This window comes from Papaver somniferum, chromosome 5 (genome assembly GCF_003573695.1).
Source record: "Papaver somniferum cultivar HN1 chromosome 5, ASM357369v1, whole genome shotgun sequence".
Lineage (NCBI taxonomy): Eukaryota > Viridiplantae > Streptophyta > Magnoliopsida > Ranunculales > Papaveraceae > Papaver > Papaver somniferum.
The window spans coordinates 4520806-4548063 of record NC_039362.1 but is presented as its reverse complement, the minus strand read 5'-3'; the positions used below and the strand labels follow the sequence as shown (position 1 = coordinate 4548063).

Sequence of the window (27258 nt, the reverse complement as noted above, 5' to 3'; positions counted from 1 at the left end):
AATTTTCGATTTCTAACATAATATAACAATCATACCACACAGCAAAATAATTGGTTTGAGTTTAGACATTACTTACATCTTTTTTCCTGCAATGGGTTCTTTTCAACATCTTCAGTGATTGGTACTTTGAGTTTAGGGATTGGTACTTTGGGTTCACTTGTTCCAACTTTTTTGTTACCTTTTTCCTATAATTTAGATCTTTTGATATTACATGTTGAATCTGTATTGCTGCTTGATCGTTTAGAATCAACCATTTTTGTGGAAAATCAAAGTTGAAGATTTTCGGTTGATAGAAGAAATGAAAGAAGCTAAAGGGGAAGAACAGAGAGATTAGAGAAGAGATATTAAAAAAGATTAAAAGTTTTTTAGTTTTTACTTTTAGCGTTTAGTTTTTAATTTAACTAGTTCAAGGGTATTAAAATAAAATCACCGGTTTTGACCACCCCTTAGCAATGGCACTAGGTCTATTCAAATTTGGGTATTACCCGATCAATCTGGGTATATCCCAATCTCGCCCGGCAAAAATACCCACATAGATTTTTCGACTTGCAGAAAATCACGGGAAAGGGTATTTTCGGTACATTTAACAGAAAAGTGGTCACTCTCTTTGTTTTCTTTTCAAAGAGGCAAAGAGTTCCTTTTCCAATTCAACCAGACGGAGAGACAGACTTCATCTCTAAAACCAAACCAGTTTGGGAGGATGCAGAAATCATTGAGAACTCTGTCTAAAATCCTTAAAAATACCAACTCATTACAAGAATGTCGTTTAGGTCCTCCTCCTCCTTCTCCTTCTCCTAGGCTCAAAACCACCACAAGAAGAGACTTATTCAATTCTTCTTCCTCTTCATTTACTAAACCCCCACCTCCCTCTTCAATTAAAACCTACTTCTTCTCTTCGACTCCATCAAAATCAAACCCAGTCTCACATACCTTTTGGAAATCTCAAACCAGAAATTTCATTAATCGTGGAATTCTTTTTGCAAAAACTAGTAATTTTTCTAAGAATACAATTAGTTTTGGATCAAAACAAGGTTACTTCACCTTGAGTCGTCCCTCTAGGTAATTCATTTTTTTTAATTAACTTTGTTTATTTTTCTTCTATTAGGTTATTTCTGATGATATGATCGTTTTGGGTCTATACCTAGCATAATGCGGTTTACTTGAAATCCCATTTAGCCCCAAAATGGTTTGTTTGGGATATTCCTAATTCACTTGAAGAGAAAAAGAATTCACTCATATGATCAATTCATTTTTGTCTTCAGGAACTCATGGTTTCCATCAGCAAAAGGTGTTCTTTGGGGGTTAATCGGGGCTAATGTTGCTGTCTTTATGTTGTGGAGGGTTGCTGATCGTTCATTCATGAAAGAGAACTTTATGGTAACTCCTTGAAACATCTCATTTTCGCTCAAACAATGCAAATGCACGAATGTGATGATGATGAACACCTCTATCCTTTTAGGGAAGTTAACTTTTACTTCATAGACGAAAGTTTTCTTATTGACTTACATCTTGTTTACAATCATGAATGACCCAAGTTTGATTCTAATCTTTAGAATGCTTCGTGAACAGATTTCAGTGGATAACTTCAAAAGTGGACGTGTACATACAATGATTACTTCTGCGTTCAGTCAAATAGATATTGAACATCTTTTCAGTAACATGCTTGGCCTTTACTTCTTCGGGCAATCGGTAAGGATATACACACCTCCTTCTAATTATACATCTGTTCTAATTACAATGTACAACTTGCACGGGGATCCCTTGCTAGTCTCTCTTGTCAGTTCACCTCTCTGGGAATTGGAGAAGAGATTTCAAGCTCACGAGTTCGTTGCTTGATTGCACCACCCTAGTATTATCCGTACTAGATCCTGGGTCCTCAAACTAAGTTTGCATCACTTGTTGATGTATTCCAAATAACTACACCAGAATTTCTGTATCAGATGACAAATTTAAAAATTAGTCGGATACGTAAGGACTGAATACTCCTGTCCATAAAGACATGAATTTGGTATCATAATCACAAACATCCTATCTCAGTGTATTTGGTTTCTTTCCCTTCCCTCGGAGTCCGACAATGTGGCATATCTGCAGGTCATTGTTTTTGTACTCGGCTGTGACAAACCTTTGTGCATGTGATACCACTCATGAATGCTTAATTGTTTTGTTAAGCTGGTGTTTATATAAAATATCTTATACTTTGCGTTTAACAGATTGGACAGATATACGGACCACAGTTCCTGTTGAAGTTGTATCTAGCTGGGGCAATTGGCGGCTCGATATTCTACTTGGTACATCATGCTTTCATGCACCCATCGAGAAAGGTATGATTTACTCCCATGATGATTTAGATCCCTGTTCGCTTTTGGTTGTTCATTAAAAAACTGATGTAAACAGGTGAACAAATTTTGTATCAGCATCCACTCATCGTCTTTTTTTCTTTTTTCTTTTTTGTATTATATTTCCCTAGGATCTTAATGAAGTCACATCTTACCACATGGGTAATTGCTACTTAGAGTTTGAATCTTTATGTGTATTAAGTTTAATAGCAATTTTGGCCTGAACTCCCTGATTTACCGAGTATCTTGCATATGTTAGGGGCACAGATCTGTTTGTTCCTTTTGTTACAAGCTGTTATGTTCAATCGAAGTTATCCTTGGAAAATTCATTTTTTAATCAAACAAAATTATGATCTTTAGAAAGATCTGAATAGTTTCTTCTCATAGTAAATAATTTCAAGAAGAGTTTGTGGATTACCAAATACATATATATTTGTCTGTCTGTATGTGACGATGATTCTTAGATTGTATCATAGTTTTCAAAATTTGTTACTGGGTCACCACAAAGCATGTGATGACTAGCCTCTCCGTGAATCCTTGAAGAAATTTGATTGCCTTCACTTTGCATTAACTTGTTCATCTATGTGTGCAGAGCTCCAGTTCGTTTTTTGTAGATCCTTCGTCAATCCCTGCATTGGTACGTACCAAGTGTATCATGGATATTACTTACTTCGCAAGAATTGTCACAACCTAGAAATACATATCTTTGGCATGCAAAAAACTGTATTTGAAGAAAGGAAATTTCGTAAGCCTTGAATTGTTAATTTATTAATATTACTTCTTTGAATTGACTCTATCCTAATGCAGGGTGCAAGTGGTGCTGTGAATGCTATTGTACTGCTTGAAATATTTCTTTTTCCAAAAGCTACACTCTATTTCAATTTCTTCATACCAGTCCCAGCAATTTTATTGCTGAGTATAATTTCACCTGTTTATATACCTCAGTTAACTATTGCAATACAATCTATGCTGTGAATCTTAACTGAAAACATCTTTTCTGCAACTGAATCTCAGGGAGCTATGATAATTGGAAAAGATTTATACAGGATGCAACAGGTATTTATGCTCATCAAATTCAGCACTTGTTTTCCATTTGTGTGTTAATATCAACTTGAATTTTCTTGTCCCATTGAGCGGCACACTATCTTAACAAGGAGCCACAAAAACAACTAATTCATAGAGACTAGATTATGGACCGGTGTCAATTTGTGTGGCATTTAGACACCTGTTGCCATGTTACGTGGCCAGCAAACACGGTCCATTTAGATTTTACAGTTTTTAGTGTATGCTACTAATCAATTGGTTTAAATCTTGCAGGAAGACGGTCATATCTCTGGAGAAGCTCACTTGGGAGGTGCTACGGTTGCTGCCATTGCGTGGGCAGGGATCAAAAGAGGATGGTGGGTTTGAGTCCATTAGCAGTATAAAGTCAATGAGAGATAGGTTTCATCCTAGGAGGGGAGTAAGTTTTTTTTAATGTAGTCCCCAGGTTTCTGGTAAATATGGTAGTCCATTAGCAGTATATATCTGCACACTTCATTAACTGCTTCACCTTATAAACAAGAAAAAGATTTCAGTGGAATCAGCATAATGCTTGTTTCTTGATGGGTTCGGCTTGATGGGTTCGGCTTGTCCTTATTTGCATAGTTGAGTTCACCTCACAGCATTACTTTAACTCAAGTCTTGCTGCCTTAATGCAAAATTTGTTTCCAAAATCCGAGGTCTAGACTACCTAGTCGTTACAACTTTTGTACAATTAAAATTTCCTTGGCCTTGAACTTTTGGCCAATAAGGGTTTCGTGGTGTAGTTGGTTATTACGTCAGTCAGTGTCTCCAGTTCAAACCTGGGCGAAGCCATTAACTATTTTTTTGTCTTTCTTTTTTAATCCTGCTCACATTTTTTTGTCTTTTTTTTTTCTTTAATCCTGCTCACAGACTGTATCACCACACATTCCAGAACATCAAAACAAGCAAAAAAATTCTAACATGAAATAAGTTCTGTACCACGGCAATCCACACAAGGAAAATAGCCGAAGTAAAGAGCACACAGCAGTGGACATATCTCTTGAATTTCTCTGACCAACCAAATATTCATCCACTGCGCTTTTGCGACGTCCTAGAACCAGAATCCATGGAAGAGGTTTTCTTCTCAGAGGATTTGAACAGAAATTTGACTTGTTATTTTGGGATTTCTTGGTTGGTGTTAACTTTTAAGTAACATTGCGGAGTACAACATTCCTTGTTATAGAATCCAGTTCCGATTTTGATCTCTTTCGTCAATTTGAACTGGATAGCTTTCTGAAAGTAACTCTTAACCAAGATTATAAGAAAATTTAGTGGCAGTGTTGTCTGGTGGCAAGTCTAACTGTATCAGGAAATGGAAACAGTGGTCTTCCTGTCTGGTGGTTAAGGGGTCATTTTTTGTTGTTGTTGGGCTAGAAAGAAGCTGGGCAAATGGATCAAATATTCTACTCTAGTCCGCTCATTGTATATGAACGATTTTTTTGGGCACGGGGACCATGGTTTTATTTTGAGTAAAGACATCAGAAGTAAACCTAGGTCACCCCATATCTAGGTATTTATATTAATACCTAAACTATCCTCATAATTAATTTTAGGTTATGATTAGTGAAATGATTTAGTTAAAAATAATTAGTGAGATTAAATTAAAAGATGTTTTTTTTATTAGATGAGTAGAATTATTGAGAGAGTAAAGTTAGAGAAGATGAAGGAGAAAAACATGGAAAATATTTTTTTTCCAATTCACTAACTTTGAGTATTCAAGTGATGAAAACTCATTTGATTCTTCATCTCCATCCTCTCCTAGAGTATTTGTTAATCTTCACAATGATCCGGATATGAGTTATTTCTTAGATGATGATTCTATTCTTCCCCAAACTCAATCTCAAGATGAATATGATGGATTTTATCAACCACCACCGGAAGAAGAGTATTTGGGTGTCCAGGTATGCTCCATACTTGGAAAATGTATGTTGAATTTGTCAAAACTTTCCTAAAAATAAAAAAAATCAACTGGATTTGGGACTGTTCGGTTACATTATGTGAAGAACATGTAACCGAACTCTCCTGAAGGTGTAGTTCGGTTCCATCGTGTGAAGAACATGTAACCGAACTCTCCTGAAGGTGTAGTTCGGGTACTTGGTCCAAACACGCAGGTTACCGAACTCACTGTTAATGGAAGTTTCTAGGATTAACAGCGTTATGTTCTGTTGGTTCGTAATAAATTAACAAACCGAACTTTACGTAAAAATTAGATCTAACTTAGTGTACAAAGTTCGGTTGGTTCGCAACCAATTAACCAATAACTATGTGGTGGAGCAATGGTTGGAACCGCACAAAGAGCGCTTCGTTTATGCTTTTACCAACAACTATAAACACTTTGGTAAGCAAGCGACAAGTTTGGTAGAATCGGCTCACCACCGGTTGAAGTTTGGACTTGGCTGCTGTTTTGTTGAAGTTTTTCTTGTATCTTAGTTTGCTGTTTTTGTATAACTTGATGTGCATCTTACTGTTTTGCATTGCATCTTAGGTTAACCGCATCTTAGTGTAACTTGCATTAGCATCTTGCATCTTAGTTTGCATATCACTGCTGTATTGATCCCTCATTGCTTCTTTTTCAAGAGAAACTTACTTCTCTTTTTGAGCCAACAGGTGTTGATGCTGCTGCTGTTACCTGTGGTGCTGCAGCAGAGCTGCTGTTGCCCCTGCTGTTGTTGCTGTGACCTTGCCACAAACTGACCTGGTGCTGCTGCTGTTTCCTGCCAGGCCAAGCCTATTGCTGTTGCTGAGTTGATCTTGTGTTGTTGTCTGCTGCTGCTGTAACTAGACCAAAACACAACTGGGCTACACAAGCTTAGGATGATCCAAAGCCCAACTGGGTTTTTGCAATCAAACTGAACAGCTGGGCTGTGCTTAAGCAAGTAAGCCTAAACCCATTAAGAGAACCCAAACTGTGGGCTTCCATTTTTCTTGTGGGCTTGTAATATTAAACCCAACATTTGGGCTTATATTTTCTGTTGGGTTTGTAATTAATTTCTTGTGGGCTTGTTTGTTTAATTACTTGTGGGCCTGTGGTTTTAGATTGATTTGGGCCTGTTGTTTTAATTAAAGAAAACTGAAATTTTGAAAACCCAGTTGGGCCTCATATTTTAGTTAGTAGCTAGCCAAAGCCCAACTAAATTTCTGGGACTGTGGGCTTAACATCCATTTGAAAACTAAACATTTACACTGTGGGCTTGACCCAAAAACAGAAAACGTTTTCAAAGCCCAGTTGGGCCTCGACCTTTGGCTATTTAAGAGCCCAAATTTCAAATTGTTACCTGGGCTTGTTTCTGAACTGTGGGCCTGAACCAAAGTTCGAGTGGGCCAAAATTTCAAAATTCCAAAAACCAACAGTGAGCTTTACTCACCAGCAGTGGGCCTGTTTTTCAAAAACTTAGCTGGGCTTCGCAAAACCAAACAGTGGGCTTGGTCTCCTTATCCCATTAAAAACCAAATGTTTTTCTCCCATAAAAACCAAAGTTTTACAAATATTTCCCTAAAAACCAAAAATTTTCTTTTTCCCATCAAAACCAAATGTCTCCCGACAAAACCAAATTTTTCCCAAAAAGTCCAATCCCATTAAAAACCAAATTTTCTTGTATAAAATCTAGTAGATAGTTTCTTAGTTAAATCTTTTGTTTCTTTTGTATATATAGCGCTAATCCAATATGATCTCGGCTAAAAAAATGTTGGATTTTTGCCTTGAATAACGGAGTTCTAATCTTGCTTTCGCCGAAATCGGGTATTCTCTTTCCTTTTTCTCTACTCAGCATAATCCTCTCCATATGTTGTATTATAATTCTTTACATCTTTTGAAATATTGAGGACAATGTTTAGTTTAGGTTTGGGGGTATAGAGTAGATACCACGATCACATGCCATAATTGAAAACAAGAACTCCTTCTTTTTGAATTCTTTTTGAAAAAAATTAAAAAATTGAAAAAAATAAAAAATCATAAAAATGGAGCTCATTTACCTTGAAATGTTGACTCTTGTGCATGTATGTAAACATAAGGATTCTTAGTCTAGATATTTAGGCACCCTGATTCTAGCACAATTCACATAGTGATAAGAAACTTGCACACGCACGATCTACCAATACATGTATAGCCTCGATCTTCAAGGTGTTTGATAGGAAGTTAGATTGCCAATCACTTTAGAATACTGAATGAGACTTGACTAGCTTGTTCTTTGGTTGGCTGGGATAGAAGTTGGAGGATACGTTAAGAAAAGCAACCATAGAATTTGACCGGATGCATTCAATAAGGGCTACCTCTTGCTAAGAGTCATGTAATTATGTTTTTCTTTTTGTTCATGTATCAAAAGTGTCACTATGTTGTAAAGATCAAAGTTATTTCTTAAAAAAAAAAAAATCAGAAAAATTCAGAAAAATCAAAAAAAAAAAATATCAAAAAAAAAAAAATATATCAAGCATTTATTCCATGTTTTGTCATGTTAAAGACAATAGTTCTCTCTTGTTCCAAAAATAAAAGAGAGTAATCAATGTAAATAAGAGTCATGTAAAGAGTCATCTTTTTGTTGTAAATAGTCTTGTAATAAGCAAGGAGGGTGCAGCCATCGATGTATAACGCGGGTAAACTAAAATATCACCAACTCATTGGGTGAACATTCACAATTCTCGTAAAGCCGGACAGCTAGCTTGGCTTAGAATTCGGTTCTTAGCCTAAAAACTATCTCTTGGTGATTAGTAGTCATAACTTCAGGTCATTCTAGAAACATGTGTAGATACACTTTACACTCTTATCACGTGTCTTTAGTTGTTATCAGTGCTAGGATTGTGCCTTTGATAGCTAGATTGACATCTCCATTTTGCTGTGAGCTTCTACTGTCTTTCACATGTCACATTTCATGGAATCTGAGCTTATATTTTGTCCTAGAACTTTGTAGGTACGTTCTAAGCAAACCTTCACGAGACTTCACTCGTCCACTAGGGACACTTAGTGGTTTAAAAGGCTTAGTGCATACGCTAAATGCATTCGATAAACCAGCGACAGTGGTATAGGTAGGATTTCCTTAGTTTTGTTTTACTTGAGGACAAGTAAAATTCAGGTTTGGGGGTATTTGATGAGTGCTAAAAAGTGCATATTTCTATATATTTTTCTTGGCATTTAACTCATCTTTTGTGCATTAATTCTCCATTTTATCCCATATTCTGTATTTTCATTGTTTTCAAGAATAAATACTTTTCTTAATTAATTTTGCATTTTTAGGTACTAAATAAAGCCTGGTTAACTTACGAAGTGAAAGAGCAAAGAAACGGCAAAGACTCCCGCAGAAAGGCAGCAAGAATGATGTTTGCAAGAGCCGGATCAACTAGAAGTGGGCTTGGAAGGAAGAATTTGTTCTTAAAGAAGAAGTGGGCTCAGAATTGTCTAATCCCAAACTCTAACCTAAGTCCAAGACCAAGCCCAAAGCCTGCCTAAGCTCGTAGCCGTCAGATTGGATCCAGAGATGCATCCTACGGTCGCTTCATCGTCGTGCATCGAAGTCTGAAGCTCCTGTCAAACACTACAACACCTAACTCCATCTTGAGCCGTCAGTTTCGTTGTACTTCCGCATCCAACGTCTCATCCTCGCTGTTCATCAACAATTGCTAAACCCGCTCAACACCCGAGTACCGAATACCCTATACCCAAAACAAACGCACCCCAATCCATTTTCCATCGACTTCTTCTCTTTCTCCCTCACCCTATGCAACACTGATGAGTGCCAAATATTGTATATATTTATCCCTTTTTGTTGGCATTTAACTCATCTTTTGTGCATTAATTCTACATTTTATCCCATATTCTGTATTTTCATTGTTTTCAAGAATAAATATTTTTTCTTACTTAATTTTGCATTTTTAGGTAATAAATAAAGTCTGGATGAAGTGCGGAGCAAAAAGAGCAGAAAAGTAGTGAAAAGCCAGGAGGAATTACGCAAGGAAGCCGCGAAGAATGTTGTGCACAAGACCAAGAGGGTAGAAATGGGCTCAAGAAGGAAGAATTGTTCTTAAAAGAAGTTATGGGCCTGGCATACCCAAGGCCCAAAACCCTTTCTCAAACCCATTTCCACTACCCAAGCCCGTATCGGATTTCAGCCGTCAGATCGAAGCATTTCAGCATCCTACGGTCGCTCCATCATCGCACATCAAACTCCGAAGCTCCCGCTTTACATCGCAACGCCCATCTCCATCTTGGGCCGTCCTTTTCGTTGCATTCCTCCATCCGACGGTCGCTACCCACAGCCTCCCATCTCATCGTTGGATCCACCTACCATCTCCATATCCAACAGCTCATCTCGCCAAACATCGAATCAGATGCTCCCGCTTCACACCCTAGCACCGAAGCCTATACTACCACCCAAACACTCCCTTCTTCCCAAAACTTCGATCTCATCTTCTCCACCCGACCACTTCCAGAACCACCATCGCCTGCAACTCCCTGCCACCACCAGACCTCGAGCTCCACCACCACCACAAACACCCGACAACACCACCATCTCCATCAACCGACAACAAAACCCATCACCCTATTTCACCCATTTCATTAACCCTACCCACTGTTAGGGTTTTGACATGAGAGAACTAGGTTGATGGGAACTGAATTCGTAGCAGAGGAGCAGAAGAAAGCATGGGTAATCGACAACAAGGACTAAAGAAGGCATGGGTCGAGCAAATTTTGGGAGTTTGTAAGTCCAATTTTTTGTAATTTAAAAAAAACCCTAATTTTCTGATTTGGGGATTTACAATTAGGTTTATTGTTCTGATATAAAATGGGCACTGTGTAACATTGTGAGAAGGAGGGAGAGAGACCCAAGTTTAATTTGAGTGAAAAAATTATCAATCAATTGGAATTGGCTTGTGTTCTGTCTCTGTTGAATTCTCCATGTACACTCATACTGTTAGTATCATGTTAGGTCCTCTACTCATGAACTAAACATCCTAACTAGGGTTTAGATGAAACCCTTAGCCTTAATACTAGAATGTGTGCCTATTGCTACTGATGTATGATAATATCACTGTGTAGGATACAATTTTTGCTGATGAACAACATGTTGCTTTCACCTAGAATGTCAAGCATCCTAGGTAGTTAGAATTCCCCTATGTATGTTCACTTACTCTCAATTGCTTGTTATTGTGTTTTGATTAGTTGTTCTTTAAGCAGACAACTAATGCTTGCCTTGATTTAGTGATTGGAGGTAATTTATCCACTTAAAGAAGCTGAGTAGTGCAATAGTTAACATGATAGTATGGGCTGAGAGGTGAATTCTCAAACCCTAGTTTCCCATTCATCTGATTCACCATATCTTCATTGCTGTTCAGAAATTTTAACCTCATTATTTGCTTGTTCACCTTTAGTTATCTTTGTAACCTTGCTTCAATTTCCAGAATTGAATTAGTGTAATGCTCTGCCTACAAATCTGCTTGTGCAGTTAATGTGAATGATTAGTGTCAATGATTAATGATTAATGTAAATGATTAGTAGTCAGTGATTAATGCACCAGAAATAAATGCTGTGTTGATTTTGATGTTAGTAGAAATCCAATGCTAGCCTGAAGTCAATGCATTGAATGTTTTGAGTTCAGTGTGATTGTTAATGATTGAGATGTTAATGTTAGTTCTGTTAATGACTGTTAGTGGAAAGTAAATGCTAGCTCTGTTAATGATTGAGAAGTTAATGCTAGTCCTGTTAATGACTGTTAGTGGAAAGTAAATGCTAGTTCTGTTTAATGATTGAGAAGTTAATAACTGTTAATGATTGAGAAGTTAATGTTAGTTCTGTTTAATGTTAGTGAAAAGAAATAAATGTTAGTTTGACTTGCCCTGGTTAGTGTAATTAGTTAGAAGTTGGTTACAATAAGAAAGATAGCACTTGCACCCCCTTGTCCCTGTGGAACTGACCTGTGCTTGCCCTGTGTTGCTTGCCGACACTGTGCACTTGCAGTTAGAATTTTTAGGACTATTTTTCTCCACAATAAGTTTTTGGCACCGCTGCCGGGGACTCGGTTGCGGCGCAATTGCTCTTTCTTTCTTGTGGGTTGTTGCTGAACTGCTGCTGCTTACTGAACTGTGCTGTGGTGCTGGTGAAAATCTGCTGTTGTGCTAAGCCTGTTAACTGAACTGGGCTGCCAAGCTGCTGTGCTGCTGCAGCTTTCTTTCCCTGCCAACCTACTTCTCCTGCTGTTGCTGCTTTGTGCTGCTTACCTGCTAGCCTCCCCTAAGCTGCTGCTCCTGCTGCTGTTGTGTTGCTGCTGCTGGTGCACTTGCAGCTTTGCTGAACCAAAGCCCAACTGGGCTGTAAGCTGCAGAAGGTGCAGAAACTGAACCAAAGCCCAACTGGGCCGTAAGCTGCAGAGGTGAACCAAAGCCCAACTGGGCCTCAGAAAAGCCAAAGCTGTGTAGGACGATCCAAATCCCAACTGGGCTGTTGCAACTAAAACTGAACAGCTGGGCTGTGCTATTCAGGTAGGCCTAACCCATGAGCTAACCCAACTGGGCCTCATTAAATTCAATTGGGCTTGTATTTAAGTATTTAAATTTGGGCTTGTAATAATTTTTATTTTAGTTTTCTTTCTATTTGGGCCTGTAATAATTTTTAATTTTCTTTTTTTTCTTTTTCTTTTCTTTTATGGGCTTGTAATTATTGTTTGTTATTATTCTTTTTCTTCTCTTTTATGGGCTTGTCTTTTAATTTGGACTTTAGGTTTATATCCCATCCATTAGGCTCCTAACTTTATAAAAAAAAAACAAAACAAAACAAAACAAAAAAAATTTGGGCTCTACATTTTATAAACCAAAACCCATTGTGAAACCAAAACCCACTCAAAACCAAATCATCAAAAACCCATTTTAAACCAAAATATTGGGCCTTTTGTGGTTCAAAAATTGTTTCCGACTGCTCTGACCAACATGTTAGTTGAGGTACCTGCTAGGACATGATTGTGACCTACAGAGACCAAACAAACAGACTCGTTAGAATTAACCCGGACGATCCAATCGAAATCCTTAGTTCTGAGGTAGACAGTCCAGATCAATCAGAAACAATGGGAGAACCCCGTACACTCAAGGATTATATGTACCCAACGAGAACTAGTCAACCATCTTGTATTGTGCTACCCGAAGCCAATGGCCATTATGAGCTGAAATCGAGCACAATACAAATGCTTCCAGTTTTTAAAGGGTTGAAAATGAAAACCCGTACCACCACGTGAGAGATTTGAGGAGATTTGTGGAACTCTGCGTTTCACTCAAATGTCGACGAAATCCTAAAGTTGAGGCTTTTTCCTTTCTCCCTTAAAGATAAGGCTAAGGCCTGGCTGTATGCTTTACAGCCTCAATCCATCATGTCTTGGGATGATCTCATCAAGGAGTTTTTCAAAAAGTTTTTCCCAAATCACAAGACTGCGACAATTCGTCAAAGTCTGAATAGCTTTGTGCAATTAGAGGGTGAGACCCTAGCTAGATACTTGGAGAGATTCAATGAATTATTGCTCCAATGTCCCCATCATGGTTTTGAAAAATGGAGACTTGTGCAAATTTTGTATGAAGGTCTAGATGTGTCCACCCGAACAACGGTTGAGTCAATGTGCAATGGTCTTTTTGTAAACAAGACTGCTGATGCGTCTTGGGACTTCCTGATTGAAGTAGCTGAGAAGACGCAACAGTGGGAATCCATTCGTGAACCTAGAAAGACTACACCTGTAGCTAGAGTCCATAGGATTGAGTCTGATTTTGAAGGAAGTGCAAAGATGGCTGCGCTAGCAAGAAGAATAGAAGCGTTAGAACTACAGAAAAACGCAAACCCTTCTCCCACTACCTTTTGTGAACATGTCGAAATGGCTATCTGTGCTCTATGTAATGGATCTGATCACCAAGTCAATGATTGTCCGGAAATGCATGCATTCCAGGAATCTAAGCTTGAGCAAGCACATGCTATGTTTCAAAAACAAGAGCACAACCCATATTCACAGACCTACAATCCAGGATGGAGAAACCACCCCAACTTTTCATGGTCCAAAGGCCCTGCCCAAGGAGGACCATCTCAACCAAATCAAGCTATCAAAACAACCAAGGCTATCAATACCCGAGAAATCCTCAACAGCAGTCGTACCCTCAATACACTGCTGACAAGAAATTGTCCAACATTGAAGAAAGTATCAATCATTGACCCAACATCTGATGAAAAACGAGAAAGCAACTGATCAGCGAGTCACCGCTCTAGAACTACAGATGGGTCAAATTTGCGATGCATTGAATACAAGAGAAAAGGGTAAACTTCCTAGCCAACCCCAACAAGAACCAAAGAGGATATTTCAAGCAGGCACACATCATCATCTTGCGAAAGAACCTCACCCGATCAAGTCCATTCCATCACCACTCTCCGAAGTGGTAAATTGTTGAGAACAATGTAGGCATACCACAAACAAGTGAATCGAGCCAAACTTAGCATTGCCTACACCACCTAAGGAAACCTCCAGTCCAGAAAAAGAATCCGAGCACATTAGTGAAGCCGACAAACCTACTGCTAGGAATGTCCCTCTACCTCCTAATGTTCCTATTGCTCCTTTTCCTCAGAGGTTAGTTCGCCAACAGATAAGCACCCACTACAATGAGATGTTAGAACTGTTCAAAAGAGTCAACATCAACATTCCTTTTCTTGAGGCAATTAAGCAAATCCCTGCATATGCCAAATTCCTCAAAGATTTGTGCACTCAAAAGCGCAAGATTAATGTGCACAAACGTGCTTTCTTAGCTGAACAAGTGAGTTCCATTATTCTCAACAAAACTCCACCCAAGTTTAAGGACCCAGGTTGTCCAACAATCTCTTGCACTATCGGAGAACACACGGTCAATAGAGCTTTATTAGATCTAGGTGCAAGTGTGAACCTCCTGCCATATTCTGTTTATGTGCAGTTAGGTCTTGGAGAGTTGAAGCCTACACCTATAACTCTCCAATTAGCAGATCGATCTGTCAAAGTTCCTCGTGGAGTGTAGAAGACGTTTTGATTAAGGTTGAAAAATTCTATTTTCCTGTAGACTTCATTGTCTTAGACACCAACCTGTCCAAAACCCAAATTGTCACATTCCTGTCATTTTAGGACGTCCATTCCTGGCGACGTCCAATGCGATCATCAACTGTCGGAATGGAGTGTTGAAACTCTCTTTTGGAAACATGACTGTAGAATTGAATGCGTTTAATGTTAGTCAACAACCTGTGAATCTTGATGATGAGGAGGTACATGAAGTCAATATGATTGAGAGTTTGATACAAGATTCATTGACTAGCATTATGTCAAAAGATCCCCTGCAAGCATGTTTGGAAGGTGTTAACTTGGAGTTGTATGATGATGAATACACTAGTGAAGTCCAATCTTTGCTCGAATCTGTACCTCAAATGGACATCACTAAGTGGCAGAATACAGTGGAACAACCCCCACTTTCTGAGGAGTTTGTTATATCTTCGGCTGAGTCGCCTAAGGCCAACCAGGAATTGAAACCATTACCTGATACTTTGAAGTATGCATTTCTAGGTCCTTCTGATACTTTACCTGTTATCATTTCTTCACAATTAAACATATAACAGGAAAACAAGCTTTTAGGAGTCCTTGAGGAGCAGAAAGAAGCCTTAGGATGGACCATCTCAGATCTCAAAGGGATAAGCCCCACCATTTGCATGCACCACATTAATCTTGAAGAGAATGCCAAACCATCTAGGGAAATGCAAAGGAGACTTAACCCTAACATGAGAGAAGTCGTTAAGAGTGAGATCTTGAAGCTACTTGATGCGGGTATCATATATCCGATTTCAGATAGTAAATGGGTTAGTCCCATTCAAGTTGTGCCTAAAAAGTCAGGCATTACTGTAGTGCGGAACGAAAAGAATGAGTTAGTCCCTTCACGTACAACCACAGGATGGCGAGTATGTGTCGACTACAGGAAGTTGAACACAGTAACAAGAAAAGATCACTTCCCCCTTCCCTTCATAGACCAAATGCTAGAACGTGTGTCTGGACACAGTCACTACTGTTTTCTAGATGGCTTTTCCGGTTATAACCAAATTCATATAGCACCCGAAGATCAGGAAAAAACTACATTCACGTGTCCATTTGGGACATTTGCTTTTAGACGTATGCCCTTCGGGCTGTGTAATGCACCCGCTACTTTTCAGCGGTGCATGATGAGCATTTTTTCAGACATGATAGATAGTTTTCTCGAGATCTTTATGGATGATTTCTCTGTGTTTGGTTCCTCTTTTGACGAATGTTTGGACCATCTAGTCCTTGTGCTATCAAGATGTAAGCAAAAGAATCTGATTTTAAACTGGGAAAAATGCCACTTCATGGTGAACTCCGGCATAGTTCTAGGACACATCGTATCGGAAAAAGGAATTGAAGTAGATAAAGCTAAAGTCGACCTCATTCAGCAATTACCTCAACCCCACTCTGTGAAGGGGATTCGATCATTTTTAGGTCACGCTGGGTTCTACCGGCGATTCATCAAAAACTTTAGCCAAATCTCAAGACCTTTGTGTAACCTACTTGCCAAAGATGTTGTCTTTAACTTCGATGCTGCTTGTGTGAAGGCATGGGAAGAACTCAAGACTCTCCTCACCACCGCTCCTATAGTCCGACCACCAGATTGGAAACTGCCGTTCGAGCTCATGTGTGATGCCTCTGATTATGCCGTTGGCGCTGTTCTAGGGCAGCGTGTTGATAGACTACCATATGTGATATACTATGCTAGTAAAACTCTTAATGATGCTCAACTCAACTATTCGACTACCGAGAAGGAGTTACTTGCCGTGGTATTTGCATTAGACAAGTTTAGATCTTATTTGATAGGATATAAGATCATCATATACACTGACCATGCGGCTTTGAAGTATCTTCTTTCTAAGAAGGATGCTAAAGCTCGCCTTATTCGATGGATACTCTTATTACAGGAATTCGACATCGAAATCCGTGATAAGAAGGGGTGTGAGAATGTGGTTGCTGATCACTTGTCCCGATTAACTAGTGAGTCTGTTGATGAATCTGAGCTGATTAGAGAATCATTCCCAGATGAACAGCAGATGTCTATCTCAGACCTTCCTTGGTTTGCTGATATCGTTAACTACCTTGTTGCAGGTAGGATGCCCTCACATTGGTCGAGACAAGACCGCTATAAGTTTTTGGCTGAAGTTAAACATTTCCTTTGGGATGACCCATATCTGTTTAAGTATTGCCGGGACCAAATCATTAGGAGATGTGTCCCCAACACCGCACAGAAAGATGTGATATCTTTTTGTCATGACCAGGCATGTGGAGGCCATTTCAGTGCCAAGAAAACCGCTGCAAAGATTTTGCAGTGTGGATTCTACTGGCCATCATTGTTCAAGGATTGCCATGATTATTGCGTTGCTTGTGAACGCTGTCAAAAGCTAGGAAGCATTTCGAGGAGAAACATGATGCCATTGAACCCCATTTTGATTGTGGAGATTTTTGATGTTTGGGGGATCGACTTCATGGGTCCATTCCCTATTTCTGACGGGAGAGTGTACATCCTAGTCGCAGTTGATTACGTTTCTAAGTGGGTAGAAGCCATAGCAACCAGAACAAATGACCACAATGTGGTACTTTCATTTCTAAAGGAAAACATATTCGCACGTTTTGGTACCCCTAGAGCTATCATCAGTGACGGCGGTTCACATTTTCGTAACAAGTACTTTGAGTCTTTAGTACGCAAGTATGGCATAACTCACAAGGTTGCTACTCCGTACCACCCTCAGACTAGTGGACAAGTAGAAGTTTCTAATAGGGAAATTAAGCACATTCTCGAGAAGACGGTTAATCCGTCTAGGAAAGATTGGTCATTAAGATTGAATGATGCTTTGTGTATGGAAAGCCGTGCCATCTACCTGTGGAATTAGAACATCGTGCCTACTGGGCAATCAAGGAGCTGAACTTTTCTCTGGACGAAGCTGGAATTCAAAGGAAACTTCAACTCAACGAGTTGGAAGAATTGAGGAATGAGGCTTATGATAGTGCCAAGTTATATAAGCAGAAGATGAAGATGTTTCATGATAAGCGTATTCTGCGCAAATCCTTCACTCCTGGTCAGAAAGTTTTGTTGTATGACTCCCGATTACATCTTTTTCCGGGAAAACTGCGGTCCAGATGGAAGGGTCCGTACCTAGTACGCACAGTTTTTCCTCATGGAGCTGTAGAGCTGGAGGATGTCTCCAACAAGAACGTTTTCAAAGTCAACGGGCAGAGATTAAAGCCATTCCTTGAGCCATTTCCACCCGACATTGATACAACCAACCTGGAGGACCCGGTCTATGTGGACTAAACTGGTCCACTCTTTCCCTAAATAACCAAAAAGTTTTCCAAATGTTTTTCTCCCATAAAAACCAAAATTTTTCTTTTTCCCATCCAAACCAAATGTCTCCCGACAAAACCAAAATTTTCCAAAAAGTCCAATCCCATTAAAAACCAAATTTTCTTGTAGATAATGTGTTAGTTAAATTTCCTTTTGTATATATTTTGTGCTCATCCATTGTGACTGCTAATATGATGGATTTTTGCCTTGAAATAACGGAGTTTTAATCGAGCTTTCGCCATACAATCGGGTATTCTCTCTCCTTTTACTCTACTCAGCATGTTCCTCTTCATATATTGTTTTATAATGCTTTCCATGTTTTGAAACATTGAGGACAATGTTTAGTTTAGGTTTGGGGGTATAGAGTAGATACCACGATAATATGCTATAATTGAAAACGAACTCCTTCTTTTTGAAAAAAATTGAAAAATTCCAAAAAAAAAAAAAAAAATTAAAAAAAAAAATCAAAATTCAAAAAAATTAAAAAATGAAAAATCATAAAAAATGAAGCTCATTTACCTTGAAATGTTGACTCTTGTGCAAATATGTATTTTTATTAGGAGTCTTAGTCTAGATATTTAGGCACCCTGATTCTAGCACAATTCACATAGTGATAAGAAATTTGCACGCGCACGATCTACCAATACATGTATGGCCTCGATCTTCAAGGTGTTGGATAGGAAGTTACGATTGCCAATCACTTTAGAATACTGAACGAAACTTGACTAGCTTGTTCTTTGGTTGGTTGGGATAGAAGATGGAGGTTACATTAAGAAAAACAACCATCGAATTTAACTGGGTGCATCAAAAAGGGCTACCTCTTGCAAAGTGTCATGTAATTTTTTTGTTTCTTTTTGTTATGTATCAAAAGTGCTACCATATGTAAAAATCAGTATCATTTGTATCAAAAAAAAATAAAAATAAAAAAATAAAATAAAATAAAAATATCAAGTATTTATCAATTCCATCATCTCTTGTTCCAAAAATAAAAAGAGAGTAGTCAATGTAAATAAGAGTCATGTAAAGAGTTATTTTTATTGTTTCATTGTAATAAGCAAGGAAGGGTGTATGTCATTGATGTACAACGCGAGTAATTGTGAAATACCTCCAACTCATTCACAATTCTCGTAAAGTCCGGACAGCTAGCTAGATTTCGACCTCAGTTCTTAGCCTGAGAAACTATCTCTTGGTGATTAGAAGTCATAACTTCAGATCTTTCTTTACACATGTGTAGATACACTTTACACTCTTATCACATGTCTTTATTTGTTATCAGTGCTAGGATTGTGCCTTCGATAGCTAGATTGACATCTCCATTTTGCTGTGAGCTTAAACTGTTTTGCACATGTCACATTTGACGGAATATGAGCTTATATTTTGTCCTTAGGTTTTGTAGGCACACCTCTGGTAAACCTTCACAAGACTTCAACTCGTCCACTAGGGACACTTAGTGGTTTAAAAGGCTTAGTGCATACGCTAAATGCATTCGAGAGACCAGCGACAGTGGTATAGTTAGGATTTCCTTAGTTTTGTTTTACTTGAGGACAAGTAAAATTCAGGTTTGGGGGTATTTGATGAGTGCCAAATATTGTATATATTTATCCCTTTTTGTTGGCATTTAACTCATCTTTTGTGCATTAATTCTACATTTTATCCCATATTCTGTATTTTCATTGTTTTCAAGAATAAATATTTTTTCTTACTTAATTTTGCATTTTTAGGTAATAAATAAAGTCTGGATGAAGTGCGGAGCAAAAAGAGCAGAAAAGTAGTGAAAAGCCAGGAGGAATTACGCAAGGAAGCCGCGAAGAATGTTGTGCACAAGACCAAGAGGGTAGAAATGGGCTCAAGAAGGAAGAATTGTTCTTAAAAGAAGTTATGGGCCTGGAATACCCAAGGCCCAAAACCCTTTCTCAAACCCATTTCCACTACCCAAGCCCGTATCGGATTTCAGCCGTCAGATCGAAGCATTTCAGCATCCTACGGTCGCTCCATCATCGCACATCAAACTCCGAAGCTCCCGCTTTACATCGCAACGCCCATCTCCATCTTGGGCCGTCCTTTTCGTTGCATTCCTCCATCCGACGGTCGCTACCCACAGCCTCCCATCTCATCGTTGGATCCACCTACCATCTCCATATCCAACAGCTCATCTCGCCAAACATCGAATCAGATGCTCCCGCTTCACACCCTAGCACCGAAGCCTATACTACCACCCAAACACTCCCTTCTTCCCAAAACTTCGATCTCATCTTCTCCACCCGACCACTTCCAGAACCACCATCGCCTGCAACTCCCTGCCACCACCAGACCTCGAGCTCCACCACCACCACAAACACCCGACAACACCACCATCTCCATCAACCGATAACAAAACCCATCACCCTATTTCACCCATTTCATTAACCCTACCCACTGTTAGGGTTTTGACATGAGAGAACTAGGTTGATGGGAACTGAATTCGTAGCAGAGGAGCAGAAGAAAGCATGGGTAATCGACAACAAGGACTAAAGAAGGCATGGGTCGAGCAAATTTTGGGAGTTTGTAAGTCCAATTTTTTGTAATTTAAAAAAAACCCTAATTTTCTGATTTGGGGATTTACAATTAGGTTTATTGTTCTGATATAAAATGGGCACTGTGTAACATTGTGAGAAGGAGGGAGAGAGACCCAAGTTTAATTTGAGTGAAAAAATTATCAATCAATTGGAATTGGCTTGTGTTCTGTCTCTGTTGAATTCTCCATGTACACTCATACTGTTAGTATCATGTTAGGTCCTCTACTCATGAACTAAACATCCTAACTAGGGTTTAGATGAAACCCTTAGCCTTAATACTAGAATGTGTGCCTATTGCTACTGATGTATGATAATATCACTGTGTAGGATACAATTTTTGCTGATGAACAACATGTTGCTTTCACCTAGAATGTCAAGCATCCTAGGTAGTTAGAATTCCCCTATGTATGTTCACTTACTCTCAATTGCTTGTTACTGTGTTTTGATTAGTTGTTCTTTAAGCAGACAACTAATGCTTGCCTTGATTTAGTGATTGGAGGTAATTTATCCACTTAAAGAAGCTGAGTAGTGCAATAGTTAACATGATAGTATGGGCTGAGAGGTGAATTCTCAAACCCTAGTTTCCCATTCATCTGATTCACCATATCTTCATTGCTGTTCAGAAATTTTAACCTCATTATTTGCTTGTTCACCTTTAGTTATCTTTGTAACCTTGCTTCAATTTCCAGAATTGAATTAGTGTAATGCTCTGCCTACAAATCTGCTTGTGCAGTTAATGTGAATGATTAGTGTCAATGATTAATGATTAGTAGTCAGTGATTAATGCACCAGAAATAAATGCTGTGTTGATTTTGATGTTAGTAGAAATCCAATGCTAGCCTGAAGTCAATGCATTGAATGTTTTGAGTTCAGTGTGATTGTTAATGATTGAGATGTTAATGTTAGTTCTGTTAATGACTGTTAGTGGAAAGTAAATGCTAGCTCTGTTAATGATTGAGAAGTTAATGCTAGTCCTGTTAATGACTGTTAGTGGAAAGTAAATGCTAGTTCTGTTTAATGATTGAGAAGTTAATAACTGTTAATGATTGAGAAGTTAATGTTAGTTCTGTTTAATGTTAGTGAAAAGAAATAAATGTTAGTTTGACTTGCCCTGGTTAGTGTAATTAGTTAGAAGTTGGTTACAATAAGAAAGATAGCACTTGCACCCCCTTGTCCCTGTGGAAATGACCTGTGCTTGCCCTGTGTTGCTTGCCGACACTGTGCACTTGCAGTTAGAATTTTTAGGACTATTTTTCTCCACAACAAACACCACCATACCCTGCCGCACCACCATCATCACCACCACCTTCCTCAACTGCCACAACCACCACCAAAATCCATCATGGCTATTACCTAACGAAACCCCATCTATTTCCCCTTCTTTCTAGCCAGCTATCATACCAATTTCTCTCCTAGGGTTTCAGAGACAGGAAAGAAGAGAAATTGATAAAATAGCTCGAGTTAGAGGAGCAGTTGGAACAGGAGATGGAGAAGGAAGAGCAGAGGAAGGATGGGTCGAAGACATGGGAACGAATCATCCCATCAAATTAGGTAAATCAGTAACCCTAATTTCTGTTGTTTTTGGGGATTTGGGGAAAACTTGTGTAGAACCCTAATTGAAGCTTGTAACTATAAATATGATGTGTGGGTGTGTGTTAGAAGACATGCCGGGGCTAGCCAGTGCTTCACCCAAGAGGACTGGAATAGCCAGTGCCTCAAGGGTTAGTTCTTAGTTTAAATTGTCTTGTAAATTTCAGTTCATTTTAGAATTTAATTTCAGTTCATGTTCTAAATTAATCTGCTAGGGTTTAGATGAAAGCCTTAATCACATGTTAAGATAATTCAAGTTCATATTATTGTTCTTATAATGCTTCATAACTTTAGGGATGCTAGTTAGCTACATTGATCAAATGAACCTGTGATAAGTTGTACTGTAAGAAGACAGTTTATGCTAGGGGGGAATTAGTGAAGTTGGTTGATAAGTTATCCATTTGAGATCCCACCATAGAATAAGAACTGTGCTTAATTGAGAAATGAATGAGAGTTAGCTAATTGAACCAAATTAGCATGTGATAGGTTGTGCTGTAAGAAGACAGCCTATGCTAGGGGTGAGTTAGGAAGATTAACTGATAAATCATTCTTTGTAGTTTTCTCTGGAAAGGAACAAGAACATAATTTGAATAAATATTGCCTTAGCGTAGGATTAAGAAGGTGGATTCAAGACCCTAGTAGTGTTACCACAACTGTTTACTTTGATCTTCTTTGCTTCTTTTATTCAATGCACTCTTTCCATCACTGCCACTGTTTTACTTTGTTTCTTTGGCTCTTTACTTCACTTCCTTGCACTTAGAGAGTAGCTTAGGAGAATTTCAATACACACCCTAGTCCCTGTGGATTCGACCCGTATTTGCACACTCACTACAACAGACCCTGTGCACTTGCAGGTATCATTTCTGTGACTCTTTTAGAGAGCCACCAAAGTACCAAGAAGATTCTAAGAAAAAGGGAAGGAATATTATTGAAAAGAGCGAGTCAAGTGAAGGGGATATGAAGAAAAAATGACCGATGTTACACTCTCAACCCACTCCGCCGGAACCGATCCAACCAACTCCACAAGACGTGAAGCTAAAGGCTCCAATTGATACACCACCTCTTGATGATAAAAGGTACTTGGAAGAGTTACCTCCTTACATTAGAGATTACGTCATATCCACCCATGACGTCCCTCCGGATGTTAATTGCGGTTTCCATGTAGTTGTACAACAACTAGGGCCTTTCACTCAAGGTGCCAAGATATATGATGATAATCAAATCACTTATGTCCGTCAAAGGTTGGTGATGAAGCTAAAGGAGAAACCATAATTTTACAAGACAATGTTGTCCGATGGCGATGCTTGTCTCAATATGCAATTTGTTAGGTATCAAATCCGTCTCCAGGGGGCCAATCCATTCACAAGGGATCATCGGACGGCCATGACGATATGTGGGCACTTAATCGTCGACGCTTTCAATTGCGTGGTTCACTATTTCTCAAAAGGTGCTAGTTTCACATACACTACCAAAACAACCATATGTGTCGAGCAACTTAGACGTATGAGAGTGGTGATTGCGCTCATTAACAACAAGCATTTTATAGGCCTCCGGTTAGAATACAATCGTCCATTTCCACCGATATGCGGATGCTCTTGTTGGAAATGATTTAACCCCGACACAATGTTGGGTTGGTGCATTATGCGTGAACATAACATGGAGATGTGGACAACTTTGGAGAAATCAGACAAAATTATACACGAAGGTTCAATTTTCCTTGGGGATGATTAAATGTACCCTTAGCTAGAATATGTATGCTTTGAACATCATCATAAGAATTAAAGATTGTGTTTTTTTTGTATTTTGTCTTATATATGCTTTGAATATCAACATAAGAATGAAAGATTGTGTTTTTTGGTATTTGGTCTTTTTTTGTGTTATTTGCTCATATTTTGTTGTTTTTCTCAATGCATTTTATAGAAATTCGGTTAAGAAATGAAATTGCAATACAATAGCGAACTATTACATGACAAAAGTTTGGTTAGGAAATGAAAATTACAAGGAAATGACGAAATAAAATTACATAACCGAACATAACACTTAATATCCAAAACGCGTTATGAAAAAGTTTTCAAGGATGCGGAAGTGATCCTCATATTTGAAATCCTTTCTTTTCCATCGTCGTAATTTATTTTTTGATGTTAAAACGATTTCCTCGTATGTGTCACTCCTAAGTCGATACCTCCTTACAATACGAAATAAAGTCATAAATTCCACAACTTTATCTTTAATCTTTTCAAATCGAATGAACAAAGCTATATGATCAAGGTTATGATGGTTTGTCGTATCGGAGCAGAATTTCTCATGAATTTCCCCCCAATAACTTTGACTCATAATCTCATTCATTCTTCGTTCTTCACCCCTCTTTGGATAGTATAGTATGTAGTTTCTGCAAAGAGAAAGATCTTCATCTAGAGTAAATTTAGGAGTAGTAGCTGCCATTTCTAGAATATTTTGAGACAAAATGTTAACTATGAGACACATATTTATACTACTGAGGTGTATAATGGCTATAAAAATAGCCGTTATTTTGAAATTTGTGTCATTCATATTTCAAAATACATAGTTCGGTTACATAGGAAATTCATCGACAAAACCGAACTCCAGAGTTCGGTTTCCGCAAAACTTTATACATATAACCGAACTTGGTAGTCCGAAAGTTCGGTTGATTCCGTAAACTCAAAGTAACCGAACTCAACCAAAAAAAAAAGGTTCAAAGTTACAGTGTATTATTCGGTTACCTGGTAAAAAATGGTAGGTAACCGAACTTAGGAAACTTTTCACTGGTTTTTGAGCTCCATAGTTCGGTTACCTGGCATTATTCTGCAGGTAACCGAACATTACACTGTAACTTTTGAAAGTTTGGTGTTGCAGAGCTCGGTTATATTTCAAAATCTGCGAACAAACCGAACTTATGGACCATCAAGTTCGGTTGGTTACGATATTTAGTCGACTAACCGAACTACCTATTTATTTCTTAAAAATTAGTCAAATAGCCGAACTAATCCCTTAAAACACAAATTAAAAACCAAATTATGAAATTTATTTACTAATCCACATAACTAAATGTTGGAAACAAACATAAAAAAACAAACTACCGAATCCGCAAAACACAAGTCTTCCAAACATAAGGAAACAAACTACCAAATCCGCAATAAAAAAATCTTCCAAACATAAGAAAACAAAGAACCAAATCCGCAATAAAAAGTATTCCAAACATAAAAAACCAAAGTACTAATTGTTGCAATCACTCATTTACCACGACCACTACGAGCAACTTTTATAGTCTTGCGTTTAGGAGGTTGAGGTCGTCCATCGTCACTAGGAGTGTCATCTCCACTGCTTTGTTCAACCATCCGACTTGAACCTTCCCCTTGTCGGCAACTCCTCTTCAACGGCATGGTCTGGCTTGGATCAACCTGGCTTGTATCGACAAGGTTGGGGTTAAAAACATTAGTCAATTGGTTGAAGAGATGTGTTTGTTCTCGAGTGCCCATCGGCTCTCCACTCCGGATTTTTCCATCATTTTATTCAACAGTTTAGCACTTGCCTTCACCTTTTCTCAATCAAAAACATAACTAACTATTATTTTTCAATAATTTATAACATTTTGAAAACAAAAATAAGAGTAAATATCTTACCGCCGAATTCCACAACCTCAAGGACTCATCACCACACATATGGGTATGCTTCATAAGTTTCTGAGCCTCTTTCTCCATTGCCTTCGCTTATCCTTTATCAGCACGGGATTGTTGGACACTTTTTATTACACGAGCATGAGAAAAATTTTCATACCATTCCATATATCCTTCGTCAACGTCATTTGGCTCATCAAACGAATATTGCAACTCTTCGACTGGAACAAGATAATTCCCAGAGTTGTTCCAGTGGTCCACTGATGGAGCATGATTGTATTTGGGGGAGAAATTCTTCTCGGAGTTCTTAGTTCCCTGCTTCTTCACCTTGAAGTTGAAGTCTTCCACTTGTGGGACACTTTAGACACAAGAAATTTGTCTCAATACTCTTCAAGGATTATACATTGTACAACCTCCAGTATGAAACAACGGTCCATTATAATCCGCAACAGGTGAGAAATCAATAACCTCAACATCCTCCTCGTCTTCATCTGATGCAATTGTGTAAGGATGAAAAACCACATCTTCCACTGTTAACTTATACAATGTCTCCCTCAACTCCAACACCTTTTTCTCCTTACGCTTATCCTGTGAGTTCAAAAACTCATATTTACCAGCTGTAGCCTTCTCATAAGGCCAAGGAGAGTGAGCATAAGACAATTTTAGTTTAGGGAAGTGGTCGTACACCCAAACCTATGAGAAAAAGCAACAAATAATACATTCGCAATATGATTAGTAACAATACACATTCATTCACTTATATATTGAAACACACAAACGATAATTTAACAATACACATTCATTCAAAATATAGACTCTTAAGCCTCGAAGCTTTTCTAAGTTCCGCTTGAACGAATGAAAGAACCGCAACGCACCAATAGTAGTTGTTCACCTCATTTAGGGGGTCCAATAGATGGAGGTAATGAGCATTTACCACATGACCTTAACTGTCGGGGAAGAAAATGGTTTCTAGTTGATATAACAAATAAGCAGTCACCCGGTGCTTAATCTTCTCCTCTGTCATCACCAACTTTCCTTGAGCAACCAAATCTTTCATCCCTGAAAACTCTTCAAACAAGGTTTTGAGCTTGATATTTTTCAACTTCTTCTTGTACGTGCGGTCTTCCTCAAACTCATTATACTCATCACCTTCGTTAGGCTCTTTGTTAGCTCGTCTAAACTCACTTGTTCCTTTTTATCGCTCCATCCCAGACACTTTTCGACTAGCTTTTCAAGAAGTTCATAACTCATAGAGGGATCGTAGCCATCTCGAACACTTGTTCCCGTAATTGGTAGGCCTGTAATTCTAAAACAATCACACGGAGTTATTTCCATCTCACCAAAAGGTAGATGAAAGGTATCCGTCTCTGGATAAGCCCTCTCGGCAAATACAGTGACATCATCAAATTTTTGGTGCGCATGTTGTATCCCCTTCCATAGTACACAATCAAATACCGCCAAGCGGACCTCATCACACTCTTTATCTATACTCCATATCTTGTTCTTTTGACGTTTCAAAACACAAACAACATTATTATGATCCTAGAAAAACAACATCATGTCTTATATACTAATATATATAAAAGAACAATATATGTCAAAACATAATAAAATGACTAAGAAATATTTATGGTTAAGATTGAACCATACATTTGTCGCAAAGATCCTGGCATCCCATGAGTTTTTGTAGCCCATCAATACCTCCCTCCATCTCTT

At 38.5% G+C, this 27258-nt stretch overlaps 1 protein-coding gene across 3 annotated transcripts; it reads left to right on the top strand.

Annotated features, from left to right (window-relative positions):
• The first annotated feature begins 634 nt into the window (after positions 1–634).
• Positions 635–3932, top strand: LOC113280914 (RHOMBOID-like protein 12, mitochondrial). 3 transcript variants are annotated; one of them, XM_026529523.1, is made up of 8 exons: positions 635–1059; positions 1263–1377; positions 1570–1689; positions 2211–2321; positions 2929–2973; positions 3144–3248; positions 3351–3392; positions 3654–3932. In XM_026529523.1, exons 1-8 carry the CDS (start codon positions 701–703, stop codon positions 3744–3746), a joined length of 990 nt encoding a protein of 329 aa, XP_026385308.1. In that variant the 5' UTR covers positions 635–700; the 3' UTR covers positions 3747–3932. The 3 variants fall into 3 exon arrangements, with proteins under 3 accessions (XP_026385308.1, XP_026385307.1, XP_026385309.1); XM_026529522.1 differs by having other exon boundaries at positions 3144–3252; XM_026529524.1 differs by lacking the exon at positions 3144–3248.
• The last annotated feature ends 23326 nt before the right edge of the window (positions 3933–27258 follow it).